We start from the raw sequence: 20,514 nt of genomic DNA, 5'->3' as shown, positions 1-20,514 counted from the left end.
CAACAGAAAAACTTTCATTCGGTAATTCTATCCGTTTTACGCGTGTATTCACCCACCGTGAACGATAGCATAGGAACGGATCTGGAGGTTACTTTTGAGAGTCGATTCAGCCTCGTTTGCAAACGAAATCGTCAGGTACGTTGTCGTACCAGCGAGATACGGGCCTGACGATCAAACTGGCTAGGCAACACCTCCGACAGTCCAAGTACATCGACTTGGTCGTTACGAACGCTATAGCGTTTTTCTCGTGGCGCTACGAGTTTCGTAGTTCCACGCGGTTCTTACTTCGTAAGTAGTAGACGAGAAGAATTCTAAAATAGGCGGTCGAGCTTTGAGATCATAGGTTGCGTTTATGACAGCAATTACGAAAATGATCCTCTTTCGTTCTCTTGGCTCTTCGAGGCATCGTATCGATCGCGACAGATTTTTTCCTCGAGACCGAGGTCTTTGTGGAAAATCAAAGTCTGAATTTACATGTAGTCGAAAAGTTCCATGTTTTATAGCGTTTTCATTGACATCACTTTACAAACGAACGAACGTTTCTATCTTGTTATTAGCTAGGGTGCATCATCGACCAAGTATCTTTCACGTCACGTTCGTTTTTTCGCGCGTTCTTCCAGTTATAATGTCTGCGAACCGCATAGCGTTAATTAAAAAGGAAGAGCCTATCGTAGAATATATGCGTAGATGTACTAACCAAGGTAGTGCAGAAAACAGCATGATTCTCAAAATATGCCCAAGTATAAGATGTTGAAACAATTCTGATCGTTTTACCCATAGATAAATTAATTGCGAATATACGGACGCAGATAAAAGAGGTACATGCGATTTCAAAAAATTGATTTCGATATATGAAAACTTATTACACAGATCAGGTTACGTTCTCTTCCAACAAAATCATAGGATTATCATACTTTTATCTTAACATGTGTCTACATCGTGTTACGTATCAATCATTTTCAACTGTATCGATTAATTTAATTACGTCGGTTACTAATTATTTTATACGATATCGTAAAATTAATCTTCAGTTTCTTTTGCAGGAATAATCGTGCTATAGGCGCTACAGTCGTGTCACTTAACATTTTCATGGTATATCGCCACAGATGAGGAGCAATCACGGTCTACGAAAGAATTCCTTTCTCCTTGTAATTACAAACATGGAACGCATTTCTTATCCAGAGGATCGTCGTATGTTCTCAAAGTTCATCGCCTAATTTCGGAAGTACACTGTATATCTGTACGAAAATAAATATCGTGCAATTTCTGAAATTGCACATGTTCCGTATAGAAGATAGGACCCGCTTTAGAAACTGCGACGCGCTAATTATTTTCGAGGGATTGCCCAACCAGTCGAGCGTCATGCAGATTTCTCGAAACGTACAGTCAATTGATCGTATTCTCCTCTGTTTTCGCTCCTCCGCGTTTTAAGGACGTAGCCGTTTATCATCGTCGTTATTATAAAAAATAGTATCAATAGTTGTGTACGTAAAATACGAAAACACTTGGAAATACCAACAACAATGTACAGCGTACTAGCCGAGACGAACCCGAACACGTTCGAATATAGTATTTATAAGTACTAACAGTGTTATTTACGCGTGACGTTCCAAATATATCAAAATAGTTGGAATAACATTTATTAATAAAATCTGAATCCTTCGAGTAAGTTCGAAACACCGTGAACGCATGGGCGGTGCTCGAAATACAGCGGTTAATATATATGTACAATCGAAACGAACATATACACGATCGAGAGCGTTTATCGACAATTAATCGAATAATAATGGATCCAACGATAGAGATACAGAGAGAGAGAGAGAGAGAGAAAGAGAGAGAGGAAGAGATAGATAGATAGATAGAGAGAAAGAGAGAGAGACTCCTTTTCTAGAACAGCAAGAAGTCTGTCTTTCTTTGACTGTGCGTACACGAAACGTATCTCACGAGACGGTAAAACGGTGAACAAGCTCGTTCGCTCTCCGATGAGGATATTTCTCGATGAGACGAGTAAGAATTTTCTCTCTCCGATTAGAGAGCAACGAATAAGAACGAAGGTAACGGCGGTGTATATAGTAACAATATAGCAATGATATACGTTACTTATGTATGTACAATAATATTACACGATAAGTTACATTATGTACATAAAGACAGCAGCAGATAGACGTTTGGTTTTCACGTGTACGATAAATGTATACATGTGTGTATATATATACACATATGCGTACATCGTATACATAAATGCTATTTATATAAATATCATTTTCTTACGATATATGTAGATTGTTAACTTACAAGATGCTTAGAGCCGCGCTTACATAAGTATACAGTCGCTTCTCAATTATCTATAGTTACTTCCTCGACTCGTATGTCCTTTTCTTATTTCTATATTTCCTCCTCGTTCATTTTTACAATTACTTCTTTCTTAGCTTTCGCCACTTATCCTTCGCGCGTTTATCTCTAACGGTTTCTCTGTTTTATATTTGTTACTTTTTAAGAAACGTCACGCGAGACTCGGTCGGTGTCGCATCGGTTACGAGCCTTCAATAGATATGAATAAAGTATTCCTCGTTTACAGCCGTCTGTACAATTATATTTCGCATACGTTTTCGTTACATCTAGATCCTGTCATCGCCACGTATAAAAACCTTACGAAAATAGTTGCTCTATCATAAAATCCCGCAGCTCTTCGTTTTAACACGTTACCATCTTACATCGGTATTACAAAGGATCGAGGTATAATGCTCGTCGGTAGCGTTAAAGCGCGCGTGAAATCCCATGCTGCCTTTTTTCCATTTCCTTTGTCCTTTCTTTTCGTCGATCGTCGCGATTTCCATCTCGCTGTTATCGCGTGTATCGGATTCTTTGCTGGAGGAAAACGATCCACAGCTGATCGACGGAGATATCCTCTGACATGGAGAAAAGGGTGTGCGCTACGTGAATGCCCGATAAGAGTCTCGTAGAAGAACAACGAATCGCTGCAACTCGTTAAAGGGGAACAAACGTTTGTGGAACATGGATATTAATAGTCTCGATTCTTTATCGACGGAGTATACACGAAATAATCAAATTACGAACTTCGTGTTTAAACATCGGAAATGAATAATTTTGTATTTGGTGGAAATTGAGATGATCGCAAGTTCAGTTTATCGTAGACTGTCGCGCGAATTGCGATGAAATGCGCGACTTTTTTCAATAATAAATTTAATAAAAATAATGTACAGAAAGTAGTTGAAATAACGTGGAATTTAAATAGGTAACGGGAAAATTACAATTTCATAACGATTCTTTAAACTAAGCAACTATAAGACGAATTATACGTGTTTCAACAAGTTGTTCCACGCTGACGACTTAGAGCGACACGTGGCTAGAAAACAAACGAGCGAAAACCACGAAGTGTTGCTGTTTTATCCAGGCTAAACTTTGTCAGTATATTCTATGAGCACAAAGAAGAAAATGAAAGCTGTACGAATGTAGGCTTGTTCGAAGCTTCGTATAGCAAAATGTTATAACAAAATTACAGAAATGAAAGGGAACGATACTTTGCTCTTTTGAGGAAAGATATATGGAAGTGGTACTAATTGCAAAAATCAACGATTGATTTACCGAGTTGCAATAAAATCGAAATGAACTCTATTATCAAACACAATATCGAAATAAATCCAACTTTTTTACAGCTTGTATCAGTCAGTCGTATATCGACAGGAACGATGAACATTTTCAAACGAAGTATTAAAATCTAGCGATACTTCTGTTACCGTTTCCTTTATATTCTATATTTTCATTACAACTTTTTAACAAAGCTTCGAACGTATATACGTAAGGTACGTTCAGCAGCTTTCTTCTTCTCCTACTTGTACGATATAGCGACAAAGTTTGAAACAACTACAACGCTCTGTATAATATCTCGACGTTACGGTTGGAGAGATCGAGCTCTAAAATAATACGAACACGTGCTCATGAAAAATCAACCAAATCGATCGATCTTCTTTTCACCAATTTTAATCGCGATATATCGTGATAAAATCAAGCATCATGAATCAAGCACTATGATATTGAACTATTTGTCACGAGTATTTACGTAGCTTGATCTCTGAACTAACTCGCGGCAGGAGCTGCCCTCCTGGGGCATAAAAGGTCGTTATTGTCGCCAGTGATCGCGTTAATCCGTCGCACGCGTAATCGGCCGATATTAATTCGAGACAAAACTGTAAAGTCGGGCGCTTCCGCCTTTCTCTAGGTCGGCGTGGACACACAGAGGAACGAGTAGGTGCGACTGGGTTTGGGAGTGGAATAAACGACGAGTTGAATTGGATCACAGGAGACGGAAGGAGGCAGGCAACTTGACAACGTGGCAAAGACGAAAGCGTTGTTAATCGTTTGATCGTTCCATCGTTTCGATCGATGTAACGTTAGAACTATCGTGCGCACTCTCTTCGCCGGTTCTTTTAAATGATTTTTACTTCCTGCACGATGATACGCGCGGCACGTGTATTTATCGGTATATTTATCGGTATGACACCGTAAGAAGTCCCCAAAAAACAAAAATAAAAGTATCAACTAGATCGTCTAACGTTCCGATAAGAAAATATATATATGTATATATATATTTATATATATATGTATATACGTGTATATGTATTATACTTGTTGGAGTCGACCGTGCTACGAATAATAAGTACAAGTAGTGTATATACGTAGTAATCTGCTGTTCTCGCATGCGGAGGTAGTGTTTAATAAAAATTCTCGAATACTCTCTCCCTCTCTTTCTCTCTCTCTCTCTTTTACTTTTACATTTTGCTTCCGCCTCTGTTTTAGCTTACTTTCTCTTTCGTTTTCCCTTCTTATCTCTATCTCGATAACTCATGTATATGCTATACCAATAATGTGTAAGGTAACGTTAGGTGTTATGCAATTAGTGTCACTTAAATCGCAGCATGCAATGCACGGATAAATTTCTGTATTACGTTATCCTAAGGACCTATGAGTAAATCGTCGTGACGAGTCAACGGTGCGCGCAGTTTCTTAGTTTGTTAGCGACCTTCTTCGTTCAGACGGCAAGTACAATTACGAATGGACCACCAGTTCCAGAAGCATCGTTATAGCAAACGGTCTGTGTCGCGCTGCCAGCCGTTCTCTCGGAATTATTAATTGTATTACCACGTTAATTACGCTGGCGAGTATCGCGAGCAACTTACACCTTGTCTTGTGACGGTGTACAATGACGTATTGAACTCACGTACCTTTTACGGTAAAACCGCGTTTATTGGAACGAAATTTTAATCAGCGACTAGTTGAGTCAACTAAACTCTTATTGCCCAAACTTTTACTATTTGAACGAGAAACCGTAGATAGCGAGGCGAATCGACGTACAGTTTCTATCGTGTTAAACCGTTTGTCTCTCTTGTCTCTCGAAAGGTTCAGACAAATGGAGTTGCTAATTCCGTTCTGTCCCTCTACTCGTTGCCGTCACATTTTTCGCTTGTTTCGCTCGAAGCAGACAACTCGGTCCCTTTGTTCGTGAATACCTTAAAAATCTAGAAAGGTGCTCGTAAAAAAGAAGAAAGCCTCCGAAGTATGCGAGCACCTCAACGCGATCTACGTCCTCGTTCGTCGAATCTTTTTACTCAGTTTCTTCGTCGCAAGGTAAGTCCGAAAGAATGTCTCGCATTCAGTCCGGATACCTCGAGGCAAAGAAGGGATCCCTAACAACGACGCGTGGAGATCTATTTGTAAACCCAGCGTGGTTACACGATCACGCTCGTTCTCAATGAAATTACGATGCACGTTGCGCGAGACGATAGAAAACGACAGATTCGAGAAACCGTCGTTTCCGCGTCGACAATAGGGAACTGGAACGTGTCGCGTTACATACGATCGCGATCAAAATCAAAAGATGTGTACAAAAATGAAGTAGCAGAAGAAACGAGCGAACGATCGGTTTCGCGGGTTAGCAACGTGCTTCCATGGTTGGGACTCCGTAATCGGCGACTTCCGATCCGAGTGACAATCGTGACGATCACGCGTGACCCAGAATCTCGGACCGGCTCACTGTTAAGCCCGTTCCGGGCAGCCAGCCTCGGAATACATCGAATCCCTACGAAGTGTTTATTAATTTAGACGCCGGTGTGGTTGAATATGTACGAAACGTTGCTCTCCTGGTGCACCGGCGGCCCATGGAAGGTTCGCCTGGTCGATGAGTTGTTATTGTTGTTGTTCACGTAGTACGAAGATTTCCTCATGCTCGTCGACGAGGACATCATAGCCACCGTTTCGTAGTACCTGATCTTGCCACAGCAGCGTCCGCTCTTGAGGATCGCGATGAAACCACGACGGTATTTCTTGTTGAAGAAAGCGTATAGGATGGGATTGATGCAGGAGTTACTGGCGCCAAGCCATTGAGCGATCGGCGTGGCGATAGGCAGGATCTCGTCCTCTCTTTCGGCAACGTCTCCGCCAAGCTTGATCACCGTGAAGATCACGTAGAGCGGCAGCCACGACAGCACGAACAGAATCACTACGACGACCAGCATCTTCACCACCTTTACTTTCGATTTCTGCTGTATCCTCTCCATCTGAGCGTCCTTCGTGTCAGAGGGGATATGCCTTCGCCATACTTTTATCCAGATCAGGATATAGCAAAGAGAGATCAAAATTGTGGGAAGAACGTAGCATAATGTTAGATTGCCGATCAGGAAGAAGAGGGTGCCGTCTTCGGGGTGCGGCCACACTTCCAGGCAGAGCCTCAGGTCTGGATCGTCGTCGTAAATCGACACCAGATCGAAGAAGAGTAACCATGGAGATGTGGTGGTAAGGGCGATGAACCAGATCACGACTATCATCATGCGAGCTCGTCTCTTTGTTATTTGGCATTTCAGGGGCCACCAGATCGCCAGGAACCTGCGGGCAGACGGGTCGATGTTAGTAATTGTCCGAAATTTTTTCTGTACTCGTGTATATTTTAGGATGTCGAGAATTTATGGTTGACGATAACTCGGTTTCTATAAATTTTCGTTAAAAATTTTGTTAATTTGGAACGTGAAACGGATAATCGATACGTTTCGAGTTGTACGAGAGGACGTGCTTCGAGTTAATTTGACAATTACGTATTTTATAAATTGTAGGAACCAACATATTTTCTACGTTTCGATCTATGGAGTTGACATAATATATCGCGACCGACTTTCAAACGTGGTCGATCAAAACTTTAGACATTTTACAATACGCTAGATCGAAGAAACGGTCATATCTTCTAACACCGAATTGAACATATTTTCCAAATCCCTGGAACAAGTTCGATAAACGAGATTTTCAACTAAGGAGAACTATCACAAGCACAAAGAAAGTGCCAAAACGAGCTGCTAGCGACCGAGGCCAGCCTATGACGGTCGCGAGATCGCGTAACGACGTTCGAGCACGAGCGAACGTTGTCACTGTTTATTGATCACGAAGGAATCGAGATTTTACGACACTGGGATACGGGGCTACACCTACGCAGCCACAGAGTCGTGTTGCGGAAAACGTAACCGTTCATTTTTTATGCCTCTATTATGGAAATCTCGATATATTCTATCGGTGATTTCGAAAGACACTCGGTTCCGTTACGCTTGGACGGGCGCACGGCTGCTGCGTAAGAATGGATATGTATAGCAATGCGCCTTTTATGCGACGCAATGGCAATTCAACATTCCTGTATCGCGGTCTATGAAACGAGTCTTGCCTAGATAAGGTGTCGTTTCTTAAGAATTTGTTAAGTAATCACGTTCGAAGTCTCTAGATCCGATAGAGAATATCATCCTAGAAATTTCATCGTTGTAGCAAGCAACTTCTTTCTCGATATATCTTGTACACAGTAGCTCGTTACGACCTTTTGATTATTTTTCTTTTTCTATCGCTCGAAGTCGGCAAACTCCAGTCCAGTTTCCCTCGAATATACGGTAAACGTGTCTTATCACAGCAAAGGAAGCAGTTGAACGATCAAAGAGGGTCGAAAAGACGTCTATTCCTCGCCTCCGTTAATTGACCGGTACGTGCTCATCCTTACAGGCTCCTGTCCAGCTCGAATCCGTTCCAACAAGGACCTAGGCACGCCCATTAGCGAATAAGGCCTGTTGTCGCTTCGCGACAGACTCCGACACGAAGGATTCCGATTTTCTCGGTATCGGATTTTAATGGGAGAGCTTCGCTCGGCGAACAGTCGCGTCCTTCGATTAAACGAACACAACCGTTCGTCGTTGTCCACGTTGAAAAGTCCTTCTATAAATCAACGTCCAGCTGATACCGATCTAGCTGTCCGCGTTCTCATCTGCATTGTTACTTCCGAGTGGCGCGCGTCTCTCCCGTTGCATATTTATAACGCAAAAGTGCTAACCTTCGTGCCTCCGAAGCCAGCCTCCGTGTATTCCGCGGAGGGGAAAATGAACGGGGGTTAGGAAGGACGAAAAAATCGCTCGATTCGCGGATACGGATTATCGGGAATGACGAAGGCTGCAGAGGCCATTGGGAGCGCACGAGTGGGAGTGAACAACGAAGACGACACAGCTTTCGGCGCGTGTATATAAAGAGTTCGATTTCCGTAGAGCTAACAGCAGTATCGATCCGCGTCCTTTTCGTGTTTGCCTACGGAAAAGCCGATAAAACGTTTAACATGTTCAAGCTGGCAAGTATATCCATTATACGTATACCCTATATGCGCTTACTTACTACATGTACGGGGTAGGCGAGTATCTGTTACTACAAACGATACGGATTTTAAACGGTTTGTGTTAAATAATATACGAAATTGATGAATTTGATAGAATATGTCGTAAATTGTTACAACGTTCGTTTTTTATTTCGGTCAGATTATTACGTCGAAAGTGGGTAAATCAGTTATTTTACAGAATAATACCCGTACTCGTTATTATTTTTGCATAGCGACATTTGTTTCATTTTGTAGTAGTTTGAGCGAGATACTTTACCTTTTATTTTTCATAAAAAATTTTTAATTGCATCTAGCGTTGATTTGTTAACGACTGCACCGGATCCCTGATACTTTTATAAAAATACCAATTAATTTCGTTCGTTACAACACGAGTACACCATCACGAGTAACATTTTTACACTAACTTTCGATACACGTTATATAATCAAGCGTAACAGTAATAAATTTTTAAACTTTTGTAGATAGACGATTTGAAATCGTTTCTAATACGATAAACGGCAAAATAGGCCAATCCCGATTAATATTGCCAATAAATTTATGTTTTCAAATTTATCGTTAATTTGAATAACTTTGATTCGATGTGGTATAAAAGATTCTGTATTAAAACTATTTGTTATTCAAAAGATCGAGTAAAGTATCGAGATAAGCGATGACGAAGAAGATACGAGGAAGCAAGTGAAAGTAGATCGTTTACGGTCAGACACTGTCTCAACCGATGTACGTTATTACCGGCGACAAATATTTATATCTATCACTTGTAATCTCATTTCTCTACAATTATGATAATAAATTTAATCTAAACATCGATATTAGTAATATTATCTATTTTTGGCTTAAATACTTGAGTTATATTTAAAACGGTATTTCGTTGCGGTATACTTGACAAACTAATCAAATATCGCTGTCCTACCTAGCTTTTGTTAACGAGATCGATAATTCTATATCTTTCTCGATATGGACATTTCTATTTACTTACTCGACTGTGCTTCACACTTTCGTCGCATGGTGAACATTAAGGATGCAAGTAGCGGTCGGTTTAACGAGACTAGTCCTACAAATCTTCTACTAATTTGACAATTATTAATGGAATAATCGATACATACGTATGAGCGATGAAAACGGAAAACTTTAAACAAGCTACGAACCATGCGAAAGAAATACTGTGTTGTCTGTATAAACTATCGATTACTATGTGTTTACAAAGCTATAAAGTGGCGCATATATACGAACATCGATTTATACATAGAATAATGGATGTTTTTATAAAGCCTCTGCGATACTTTAGTCAAATAAATTGGCTACTAAACGAAAGCACAAAATTTATCGTTATTTAATTTCGTAACATGTATCGTTCCGTTTAAATTTATGAGGTGTAAATAAATACTTTTGCCACTTTCTGAATTTAGCCGCATCTATTTCGGTCTAATGTTCGGTCCAACGAAGAGAAGCGAATACTTTAAAAATAAAAATTTATTAATAATATATTGGAAATGTAAATATTCGTATGTTGCTAATAGTAACTCCGAAAGTATACAAAATAACAGGTTTCTCTTATCGACAGATTCTTTTGCTGGCCATGACTATCTTGGCGGTATCCGCTGCACCAGCTCCAGTGCCGCCAGTAATAGCACCTCCGCTGGTCTACTGGCATCCTTACGCGAAGGTGTTACCTCTCCACACCGCGACTCTACCTCTGTCCTACGCTCATGGCTACAAATGGTACCACCCAGGATCCGTGTATCTCTACCGATGACGAAACCAAGCCAATTTCTTCACCTGTGCGACAATTTTTGTGACTAAAGATTATACGCCACAAAGGCGACAATTGCGCGAAGAATAACTTTTTATCGATTTGAGATGTTTAAAGTAAAAGTTTAAAGTAAAACATGCGGTAGCCGCAACGACTGCAGTAGAATCCAAAGCCATTTCCCTTTTCCAGCTAATTTCACCGTCAAACTCATTCGTTGTCTTTTATATCGACTGTAAAATCTGCGGGATGGTTGGCAAGCGCTGCCCTCCCTACTCGAGTTCCAACGTATCGCGAACGATGGAAACGAGAAGAGACCGCCGATACGAGATTCGACAGCGTTGTTCGCAAGGAGATGCATGGAAAATCTAAAGGGACTAAAGGGGAGAGATTGTTCGGGACAGTCGTAAAACGGACGAAGGATCGTCGAAGGCCAGATTTATGCGAAAACAGGATGAAGGCGCGTACGTCGTTTACGGGGATGCGTCGTTTATATGGTTATCTGCGTGTAACGGCGCGACGGTGCGGCGTTCGTTTGCCCATGTCTGCGACTGCAACGCGAACGCAAAGTATCTTTGCGTGTGTCTTGTTTTATCGTCGGATAAGATATATATTCTGGAAGCAGGGTGAACGTTCGAGATCGTGGGTACTTTGTTCGAAACTTTACTCCGATGGAGTTGCTTCGTCCCGACAAACTTCTTTTGGTGCGTGAAATCGGAGAAGGAACATGTTGGAGCGATAGAGGGACGAGACGAAAGACTGTGGAAACTAGAGCGAAACACACGAATCCCATTGTTTGTTTTTTTAAATAAAATTTTATTAAAATTCCATATGACCAAAGGGAAAGGGTCCTGGATGATGGTGCAATGATAGAGATGCGAATGTCCGAATTGCGTTGATGATTTCAGGGCGGCAAATGGTCGCCGAAAGGAAAGAGACCAGTCGATTCTGACGCGATTCTTGATCTTCGGATCGCGTCGCGGATCGTGTTACCGATCGTGTCCCGAAAAAAGCTGGACGTCGTCTCGATGATCAGGAGATGACCAGGAATGAAACAATTGATTTACTAGTTTTCTCGATTGTGGCTGTTCTTCTCGCTCCATCCTCGAGCTATGATCTATCTTTCCCTTCGTGCTTTTTTCCTTCAATTTCGCTGCTTCGTTTTATTGCCTGGTTTGGAGGTGGGGACGATTTACGAGGGATTAGAAAGGTGTGTGTATGTGTGTGTATGTGTTTTCTAGGGGGGCTGTCTCGTCGTGACTTGGTGGTAGTAAGATAGAATCAGTTGTCATCTAATGCAAGCCGTGCGCAGAAAGGAGGGGCAGGGGTGCGGCGGTCAGCACGGACTTGGTGACGATGGGAGCGGTGCGGACGATGGGGGCAACAGGCTGGGCGATCACGTGGGCAGCTGGTGCCAGAGCAGCCGCGTGCGAGACGACCAAGGGAGCCGTAATTGGGCCGGTTGCGTGGTCAGCGATGATGCCAGTGAGACCACCAGGGGCGGCGGTAGCGACAGCCAGGACGGCGGCGAGAACAGCCTGTGGGAAAACAGCACGTGCGATTCTTAGTTTACCCCTGGCTCTTCTCTTACCAACCCAACCCCTTAGATCCTCGATCTACGTTCACCGGCTTCTTATCATCTACATAGTTAATAGTCGTAGCACAGTGCGGTCGTGTATCTAATTCGAGCGTTAATCTTTCAGCGATTATGGTCTTACGTGGAAACGAAGAGAACGCTTTAATCGCGTTAAGCCGTGTTCGAGACCCGTATTTGTTTACCGGTGTCCTTGGAATCGCCGACGTGAAAGATACAAGGAAAAGGCTAAAGTAAGGATGAAAAAGTAAATTCTTTTGAACGATTGATGGTTTTTCCGACGGTGATAATCATGGCCCAGATAAAAAGATTCTTGGACGATCGGAGACTCGCAAAATGAACTGACCGATATAGATTTTTTTTAGCAGTTTGATATTCCGTAGTAGTTCGATATGCTAGTTTGAAAGCGGTATGATTAAAAAAAGAATAAGCGAAATATCCAATGGCGATTAACGCTATTTCGGAGATGATAAAATTAGTACGCGTCTGTTGATCGTAGAATCTCACGAAAGACCGATTGCTTGATTAAATCCATACGGCTGATCCGCGTCGACCTTATTCTACTTCTTTTCAAGCATGTTAAGCTTTTGTGCAAAATCTGCTCGATGTCCGTAATAACGTCGACACTATCGCGTTAAGATTATATCAACCAACGGTTAAAGAAGAACTTCACAAATCGATCTGATCGAAATGTACAAAAACTTACTAAAAATTTACGTTACGTACGAATCAATATCAGTTTTTAAACTTATATTTCTATAACACCGTCTATAACACCGCCTTGGTCGAAAAAGTGGTACGGAAACGTGCAGATCGGAATAAAACGACGTAAAACAAGTGTCGTGGACGAGCGGCACGCGAGCAGGCGAGTGCGCGAGATCGGTTTCGAGCCGGGGAAAAAGCGAGAGCGCGGTGTCCGTGGTGCGGGTCGCATTCCATTTTGTCCGACTGCGTTCGCGAGCAGAGTTGGCCAACAATGTGCATGCTTCAGTGGTTTCGCTCGCTCGCGTAGATTTTTGTGACCGGACGGAAACGCTAGTGTCCGTCCGAGTGAATGTACAACCACACCGATGTACGTGCGCGGAAAGGTCACGGCGCGATACTTGACGCGTTTGCCGCGGGAATCAAATGCTTTATCGATCAAAGAAGATCAGAGTGAACGGAGGAATTTTCCTCGCCGCGACGTTCCACGCTGATTCGATCGGACGATTAGCCAGTCCTCCATATGAATGTACTCGCGAATGCGGTTAATATGGAAATTAGCCGAGGAGGCCGGCCTCACCGACGAGAAATTCCGTTTTGCGTTTAGAAAAATAGGGAGAAGCTGTAGAGGTATCTCGAGAATTTAAAAATTTTCCAAAAAGAATTTCGAATAGAACGATTTTGCTGGACGTTGAACGAGAAATGTAAAGGACGTTTGAAAGTTGTCTTACGAATTCTGCATAATTATGCTATATTATAGGTAGGATTATGTGCTATACGCATTTGAGAAAATATTAGTGTTTCGTCCACCAGTTACTAGGTAAGGTATCTATCAAAACGGGCGAAATTGGTACAATTTAGTTTCCCTTGTAATACTTTTGGTTAAGAAGCTAGAAAATTTATACAATTTTCTAATCGGTATCCCTGTCTCGAATACGTCAAAAATTCCAAGATCGAAGAAATAACCAATGGTCTATTGAAACCAACTTGAAACCAAATGAAACTTAATATCTATCGCTGCTAAACTATATATAGCCGTTTTGTCTTGAATGGCTCACGTATGCGGTATATCTGTCTGTTCCAAGTGAAATCGTGCTGATTAGAACCGTTTCGTTGCTCGATTTCGCCCACCCACGTAACATCGACAAAGTAAAACTCTATTTATCTAATCTAGTATAGCGATGGAAATAAGTAATATAAAATATGATATTCTTCTTACCAACTTGAACATGTTGATTGGGTTGTGGGTTGCTTGTTTACTTCTCGAAAGTAGGTAAGCTTATGCTGGATGTACCGGGCGGTGGTCCTTTTATACAAAAGTCGGTTTTAAAAAATTGCTATAAATTTGATCACGTGGTCCTCCATTCGACCGTCTGACGTTATACATCGGCGTGTTGAGTCAGCCGATCTAAGAACGGAGGTGGGGTGCCGTTTAGCCAATCCACGTTCGGTATCGGCTCTAAACAACGCGAATCTGGCCAATCACGTGCTATCAACCCCTCGCGATCGGTTCTCGGGAATTGGGTTAAGACACTTCGCGTGGAAACAGTTTCGTTGTCTGTGTAAACGATACGAAGGTGTGGGTCACCCGCACAGACCCTGGTTAGGTCGGGGTAAGTGCAACAACGCCAGCTGAAAACGTAAAGCCGCACGCTCTAAACGCGGACTGATTTCGTGAAAAAAATCCAGTCAAGGTCTTCTTCGGCCTCTTTGCGTCGCTCTATAGGCGCCAAACATATCCTTGGAGAGGAATCCTTCGAGCTTCTTCGGGATCGAGAATCGTTGCGAAGCTTAGGGTACCGATCGGATGTTACACATATGCATAAATTAACACCTGTCGTAAGATTTTTATGTTTTCACCTTTCGATCGATAGACGGTTGACTCTAAATAATTTTTGCTAACGTTTATGTGGAGCTCGGTATATGTTTCCTATAGGGTGTCTTAAAATTAATGATCAGCTGTGTCGTGAAAGGATTAGCATGTACGTGTCTATACTTTTAAAAAGTAATTTAGTGACGCGAATTCTATGTGTGAAAAAAAAAAGGAATAGAATTCGCAAGGAACGAATTTAAGACGGATGTCGCTAATTTTTTTTGTCGAAAGACGCCTATCGTTATAGATTATCGATCTCGCACAAAAACCAATAGCAAGCCAAATATCCAAGGAAGTGGATAATACGAAAATTAACTGAAAGCACTGGGTGTAATACAGGAAACGATACAACAACGACAGCTTCCACTAATCCACTTTCGTTTTATGCTATGGTTCATTATCAATCACATGAAAGAATGAATTTGCTATGAATTAAATCCATGTTATCGATTGTCATGCATGATCGCGATACTCATGGAACTTTCTTATATCGATTTAAATTCGATAAACGTAATATAAAAATTGTCAGAATCGGGAATTCCATATTTAAGGAAGATTCAAAGCAGCTTTTGCTCTCCATCTCGCTTTATCGTAGTATTAAATAAAGTTACAAATACGCAAGGAAAATCTGACACGGCGTTGCAATCTGTCTAATACGATTAACCTTTCCCAATTATGAAATATAGAGATATAAGCTTTCGATATTAGTACGTGGTTCGAAAATTAGATACCGTTACAAATCGGCATGTTACACCTTAAATTTGTCGAAGGTGAGTGGAGAAAAACTGAGGTTTCAATTTTCTTGTGCCTAAGATTCGGGATACGAGTTGCTTAATTATCAGACCGTCCACTGAAAAAACCGATCTTTCACGGTCATTTATTACCGTGAAGTCATTTAATTCGTAATATGACGTAAATTCCACTTCACACCCATTACTTCATACAAGGTCTAATGTCGACTAAAGGAAAGTATTTCCGATCGAAACGTGTCATACCTAAGAGTACGTTCCAATTTACACCTTATTTTTGTTAGATTTAATAGGAGTAGAGCCTTGCTTCGTTATACTAAAAAAGTGTTTCAAATTGATGGACCACCGGCGGAATCGTGCCAACTGGCATCGTCTTTTGTTACGCGACGAATCACTGCCAATTATCGATCTTCTATCGCTTGGTGATGTAATCGCGTGTAATCAAGAGCAGATTATTCGTTCTCTTTATTGTGCGTGAAAGATCAGAATCTCTGGACGTGTAACAAGTGTGGCGGGTGTCGTGTGTCAACCACGCGGAAGTCTGTGTTCGATGGATACGAAATATGATCGACTTACGGTGAAATGGCCGGTTTACTAATAAAATGGAACGAGAGCTGGGTTGCTTATCGATATCAAATGTGAAATGCGGTACCGCTTAAGGGCATCCCGACGTCTATCCTATCTTCCAGACTATGTAGATTATAATATTATTAAATTCTATCAAACACCATAACGATTATTAAGTAATACATTTTTGTAACTTAAGCGCGTTCGATTCATTTTTGCACGTTTAAATTTTTCCTGAATGCATAAACAATAAACATCCGTTAATCTGTCGATTCGACGAAGCAGTAATAAGACAGCAATAAAATAAGGCAACCGCGTTACTCGCGAATAAATCTTCGATTACTTGTCTGTTCAAACAGCGCAGTACTTGTATATACGTAGATAATTTCCATTTCTAGTATTTTTGTTCAGCATTCGGTGTATTTTATATTTTAAATTCTCGAATATTAAACCGATTGAAGAGATTTTTATAGATCTTCAAGATCTTGAAAGCAAAAAGGATAGAAAGCGGTAACAGTCGTTGACGTTTCGACGTATGCGATGCTTATAGAAATTTGTATAAGTTACAGATACTTTATAGGTTACTATAGAATAAATTGAAAGTAAAACATGCTATACAGTTTGCCGTAGTGTATTGTTAGATGCAACAAGATGACAAACCTTTCATAAATCTTCGATTCTTTCCTTTCTTTCTCGAGTAAATAACGTACCTCTTTGGTACGAGCAACGATTACATTATAGCGTAGCAACGAGTCTTACGTAACTTAGTCGCAGCATTGAAAAGACAAAGGGAGTGTTCCAAATCTACCTTAACCCCGCTGTGTATATCAAGCTGCAATAATATCGTTTGAAATTGCTCGAGACGTGAATTTGTGGGTATAGAAGGAGGAAGTCCATGATGGATTCGTGTCAGTGGATTTACACAGGTCGATAGGTCAGCTGCAGCTTCTGTCGAAGATGTTCGCGCGGATATGAGAACAAGACTGGAAGATGTATGTATTTTCGTAGTTGGCAATTCGTTCTATAGACAGAACAGCGGCAAGAAGCAAGAGAAAGAGGGCGAACGAAGGTAGGGAGAGTAATGCGTCGCTGCCCGAGGGTTGATCGAAGGCTAAGACAATTCCGAGTCACCGATGCTCTCTTTTGCCAGGCAATTTCAGTAAGATCGATCGCTTCCGAGGATCGTGTAAAACTATTTCGTGATACTAGTCAGATCGTCTGACGTGAAATTGATAAAAAATCATTTATCGGGCATTTCGCAGGATCTCCAGTCATTTTTCCTTTGATATTGGACGTATTCTTAATCGAATTTAAATTCCTTCCTTTTTTTTGTGTCTCGTCTATCGCAATTCTTTTTTTTCCTTTAATTGGGCATTCGTTGTCGTAATAATTATCATAATGGGTTATTAGGGACTCGTGTAAGATCATCGGTCGAGTTTCGTAATGTTTAGAGTGGTTTATTTTAAAAATTCGAGTAACTGTAATGCCTGATTTGAATTTTTTAAACTATCCCTTATAGACAAAGAACTATAATATATGTATATATCATATATAATATCAAAGTACGATCTACCAGTTGGAAATTTTGTGGTGGTTAGCCCGTCTGAACTATTCGATTCAAAAAGAACAAAGTCGATATATCTAAGGGAGCAGTTCGTGACGTTTTAAGCCGGCTTAGAACGAGCGACGTTGCAAGAACAGAGATACGAAGTTCTTTTGTCTTACAAAGGAAGAATACATTCTACATATGTATTTTCTTGTCCTTCTAATTCGCCGCAGCTGCGGCGATTCTCGTCCGTGTCGAGCCTTGTTTGGATCATTTTGTATACCAAAGCTTTCCCGAACATTTCCCGATCATCGCGACAAACGAACGAGCGCCAAAGAAACTCAACCAGACAACGATTTCCTTCATCAATTACGTGCATGAGTTAAGCAATTGAATCCCAAAGTGCGTTCACCAAACGACGCCATCCGCATTGCACTCTTCACCGTATCTAACATCTTGCGAAAAAAAGTGAAACCCGTCCAGGTTATTGGCTTCGTTTAAGCGTATATTATCTTTATTGCAACACTGCGAGACTTATATCGGTTTGAATATCGTTAGTACAAAATGGCCGCTTCGAAACACGGCTCGCACTTTCTTCTTTCGCTTCGCTTCGAGAAATTTCGCTCAGCGCGCTCCGCGTTTTCAAAGGAAGGAAAATTTAAACGTCGCCGAAAGACGACATGAAACCGTTGGCAAGGTTCGCGAACGACACCAGAATTTGCGAACGATGCCAAACGTTTCGTTTTACATGTAAAGAGAAGGCCTCGAGCGTCTAAAAAAAAAAAAAATTCTATTCGCGAGACGCCTGGCGTTCCTTTTGTCTATCTCCTTGCTGCTGGCAACAGGCCATTCGGATCGTGGAGAACGATAAAGGCACCGAGGTAAGAGTCGTCGATCGATTTTATTCAATTATGGATGAAGTTTACAGAATTATGGAAAATATTTATAACAAATAATAAATTGATCGGAAATTCTTTACTTCGCTTTACCTCTATAATATCTCAGATGTAGATATCGACGAAAGAATAAAATTAGGTATTATATTACTTAGTCTTTATCTTCATCTTCTAACGATTAATATTATCAGTACTATTTGCTATTAATTATACTGACTAATTATAACCGATTGAAGATTTTTCATACGATAAACGTCATGCCTAGGTAACTTATCGAATGATCAAGTAATTGAGGATCGCAGTTAGTGAGATTATGTAAAGATCGAGTAAAAGAGGCTCGCTTTATTCTTCTTATCGATGTGTGCATGGGAATGATTTTGTAATATACGTATCATGGAAATCTTTCTCTCCCTAGAGCTAGATCCTGTTCGTCGTTCGATTGATATTCTGTTATATGTTTCGTATACTTCCGATCCTTTTTTTTCCTTTACATTTGCAGCTATTATTTCGTTACTTGGACAACCTATATTTTTATCACTTTTTTTCATATCTGCATCTCGGTAATCGTTCTTTCCTGGTAAAAATACTAGATGTCCTGTAAAGTTCCATCGTTTCTTCGAATCATGTTTACGAGACACGGCTCTCGACTTTGAAAGCTTTGGTTTGAATTCTCATTCGACCTGATTTTTCTTATTCTATGTACAAGGGAAATGTAAAAGAATCTGTGTCATTACTCTGTTCCTAAAAGTTTGATTCGACAGTAAACATATGAGTGGATAAGACGCATTTACGACACGTTGGATCTTTTACAAAGGCTAAAAAGAAATAACGTTACCGTCACAGCAGAAAACTTCTTTCTACTCTTATGATTATCTTCTAGTGTCAAAACGTAAAATTATTAAACCATCGAATGAAAATATCTTAATTTTCTGTTTGAAATGCCGCTCTTCGAGAATTTCTGAACTATATCATCGATTATTCTTACGACGGTGTTAAATAAAATTTGTTCGATGGATTAAGTAGCTTATGAAATGGTACAATAGGATTATAAAAAGCAACGGATTCGTATAAGAAATTTATGTTCTCATTCTGGAAACAAACGTTACATTTCCACTAATCCGATAATATCTTAATGTCTATAAAATATTGGTCCGAATTTTTCATTTTTATAGACTCAAGGATTCGCTTTCTTAAGAAATAACGAGTGGCCATTCGCTGCTATATTTCTCGTCATACATTCTTATTACGATGTTAATGGAAACACCGATTACGAGCAGCTAGAATGTCATAATAACCAGGAGGTACGCGTCCGAACATACGCGTAACCTCCCGTAATCCAACCTATAATTGTTACACATGGCTACGTAAATGAGAAATAAATATGTCAGGGAAGAATATGCATTAATGACGTCTGTGATTTCCCAAGCGACACACATGCGACAATGCCATAGGTTCGTCCTCTATCTTGTTTTCTTTTCTAGCTGCAAGGTGTCTCGATAACAAGGTGTCTCGAACGATCGAAACCGATGATTATTCAGTTTTTCCTCTCGTGTAGAAAGAGGATATAATCGGATGTTAGAAACGAAGGACTGGAATAAGCAATCGTTCGTTGAAACTAGTTGCTTGCCATTAAACGCATAGTTCATATTTTATATTCATACGAATTAATATTTTGTAGATAAGTTACATAGGTTTCAGAACTTCCAACGGTGTTCAAGCGAGTTGTCATTGAAACCACATTATTGTATTAAGATCACGTTATTAAGACACGCGAATCCGATTTCCAGGAAATTTCGGGAAGCACTTCGTTCTTTATTTTTATCCCTAATAAAAACATCCTCCTTTTTTTTATCCCATCTCTTAGCGGTTCGAGTAGCTAACAATAAGGGTTGGTCAGTAGTTGCTTCTGATTTATTATGATAGAAAGAGGGGCAGAAAAACGAATGGGAGCTATTCTATTAATTTATCGCAGTTTGTTGTGCCGGCGAGGAACCAAAAGACTTTGGATACTTCCATTTTGAAGATGAAATATAGATGAGAAATTTTATCGCTCTGACCATCGCTGAACACAATGTACTTCCGTACTTCGTAAAAGTGTTGTCAGTCGAAAGATTTTGAGAGAAGCACCATCAACGA

At 40.6% G+C, this 20,514-nt stretch overlaps 2 protein-coding genes across 2 annotated transcripts in view; both read right to left on the bottom strand.

The window, feature by feature from the left end:
* Nucleotides 1–2,087: 2,087 nt before the first annotated feature.
* LOC122575667 (neuropeptide SIFamide receptor-like) overlaps nt 2,088–20,514 on the bottom strand; it is a 58,218-nt gene continuing 39,791 nt past the window's right edge. The window contains exon 3 of the mRNA XM_043744968.1: nt 2,088–6,900. Coding sequence (XP_043600903.1) covers nt 6,117–6,900 — 784 coding nt within the window. The 3' untranslated portion in view covers nt 2,088–6,116. The remainder of the gene's footprint in view (nt 6,901–20,514) is intronic.
* On the bottom strand, nt 11,247–14,053 carry LOC122575682 (flagellar hook-length control protein-like). Its single transcript, XM_043744988.1, has 2 exons — nt 13,967–14,053; nt 11,247–11,989 (listed from the first exon to the last, which is right to left on the bottom strand). Exons 1-2 carry the CDS (start codon nt 13,976–13,978, stop codon nt 11,744–11,746), a joined length of 258 nt encoding a protein of 85 aa, XP_043600923.1. The 5' UTR covers nt 13,979–14,053; the 3' UTR covers nt 11,247–11,743.

This window comes from Bombus pyrosoma, linkage group LG15, assembly GCF_014825855.1.
Source record: "Bombus pyrosoma isolate SC7728 linkage group LG15, ASM1482585v1, whole genome shotgun sequence".
Lineage (NCBI taxonomy): Eukaryota > Metazoa > Arthropoda > Insecta > Hymenoptera > Apidae > Bombus > Bombus pyrosoma.
The sequence above is the reverse complement of the archived record's forward strand: the minus strand, read 5'-3'. Positions and strand labels throughout refer to the sequence as shown.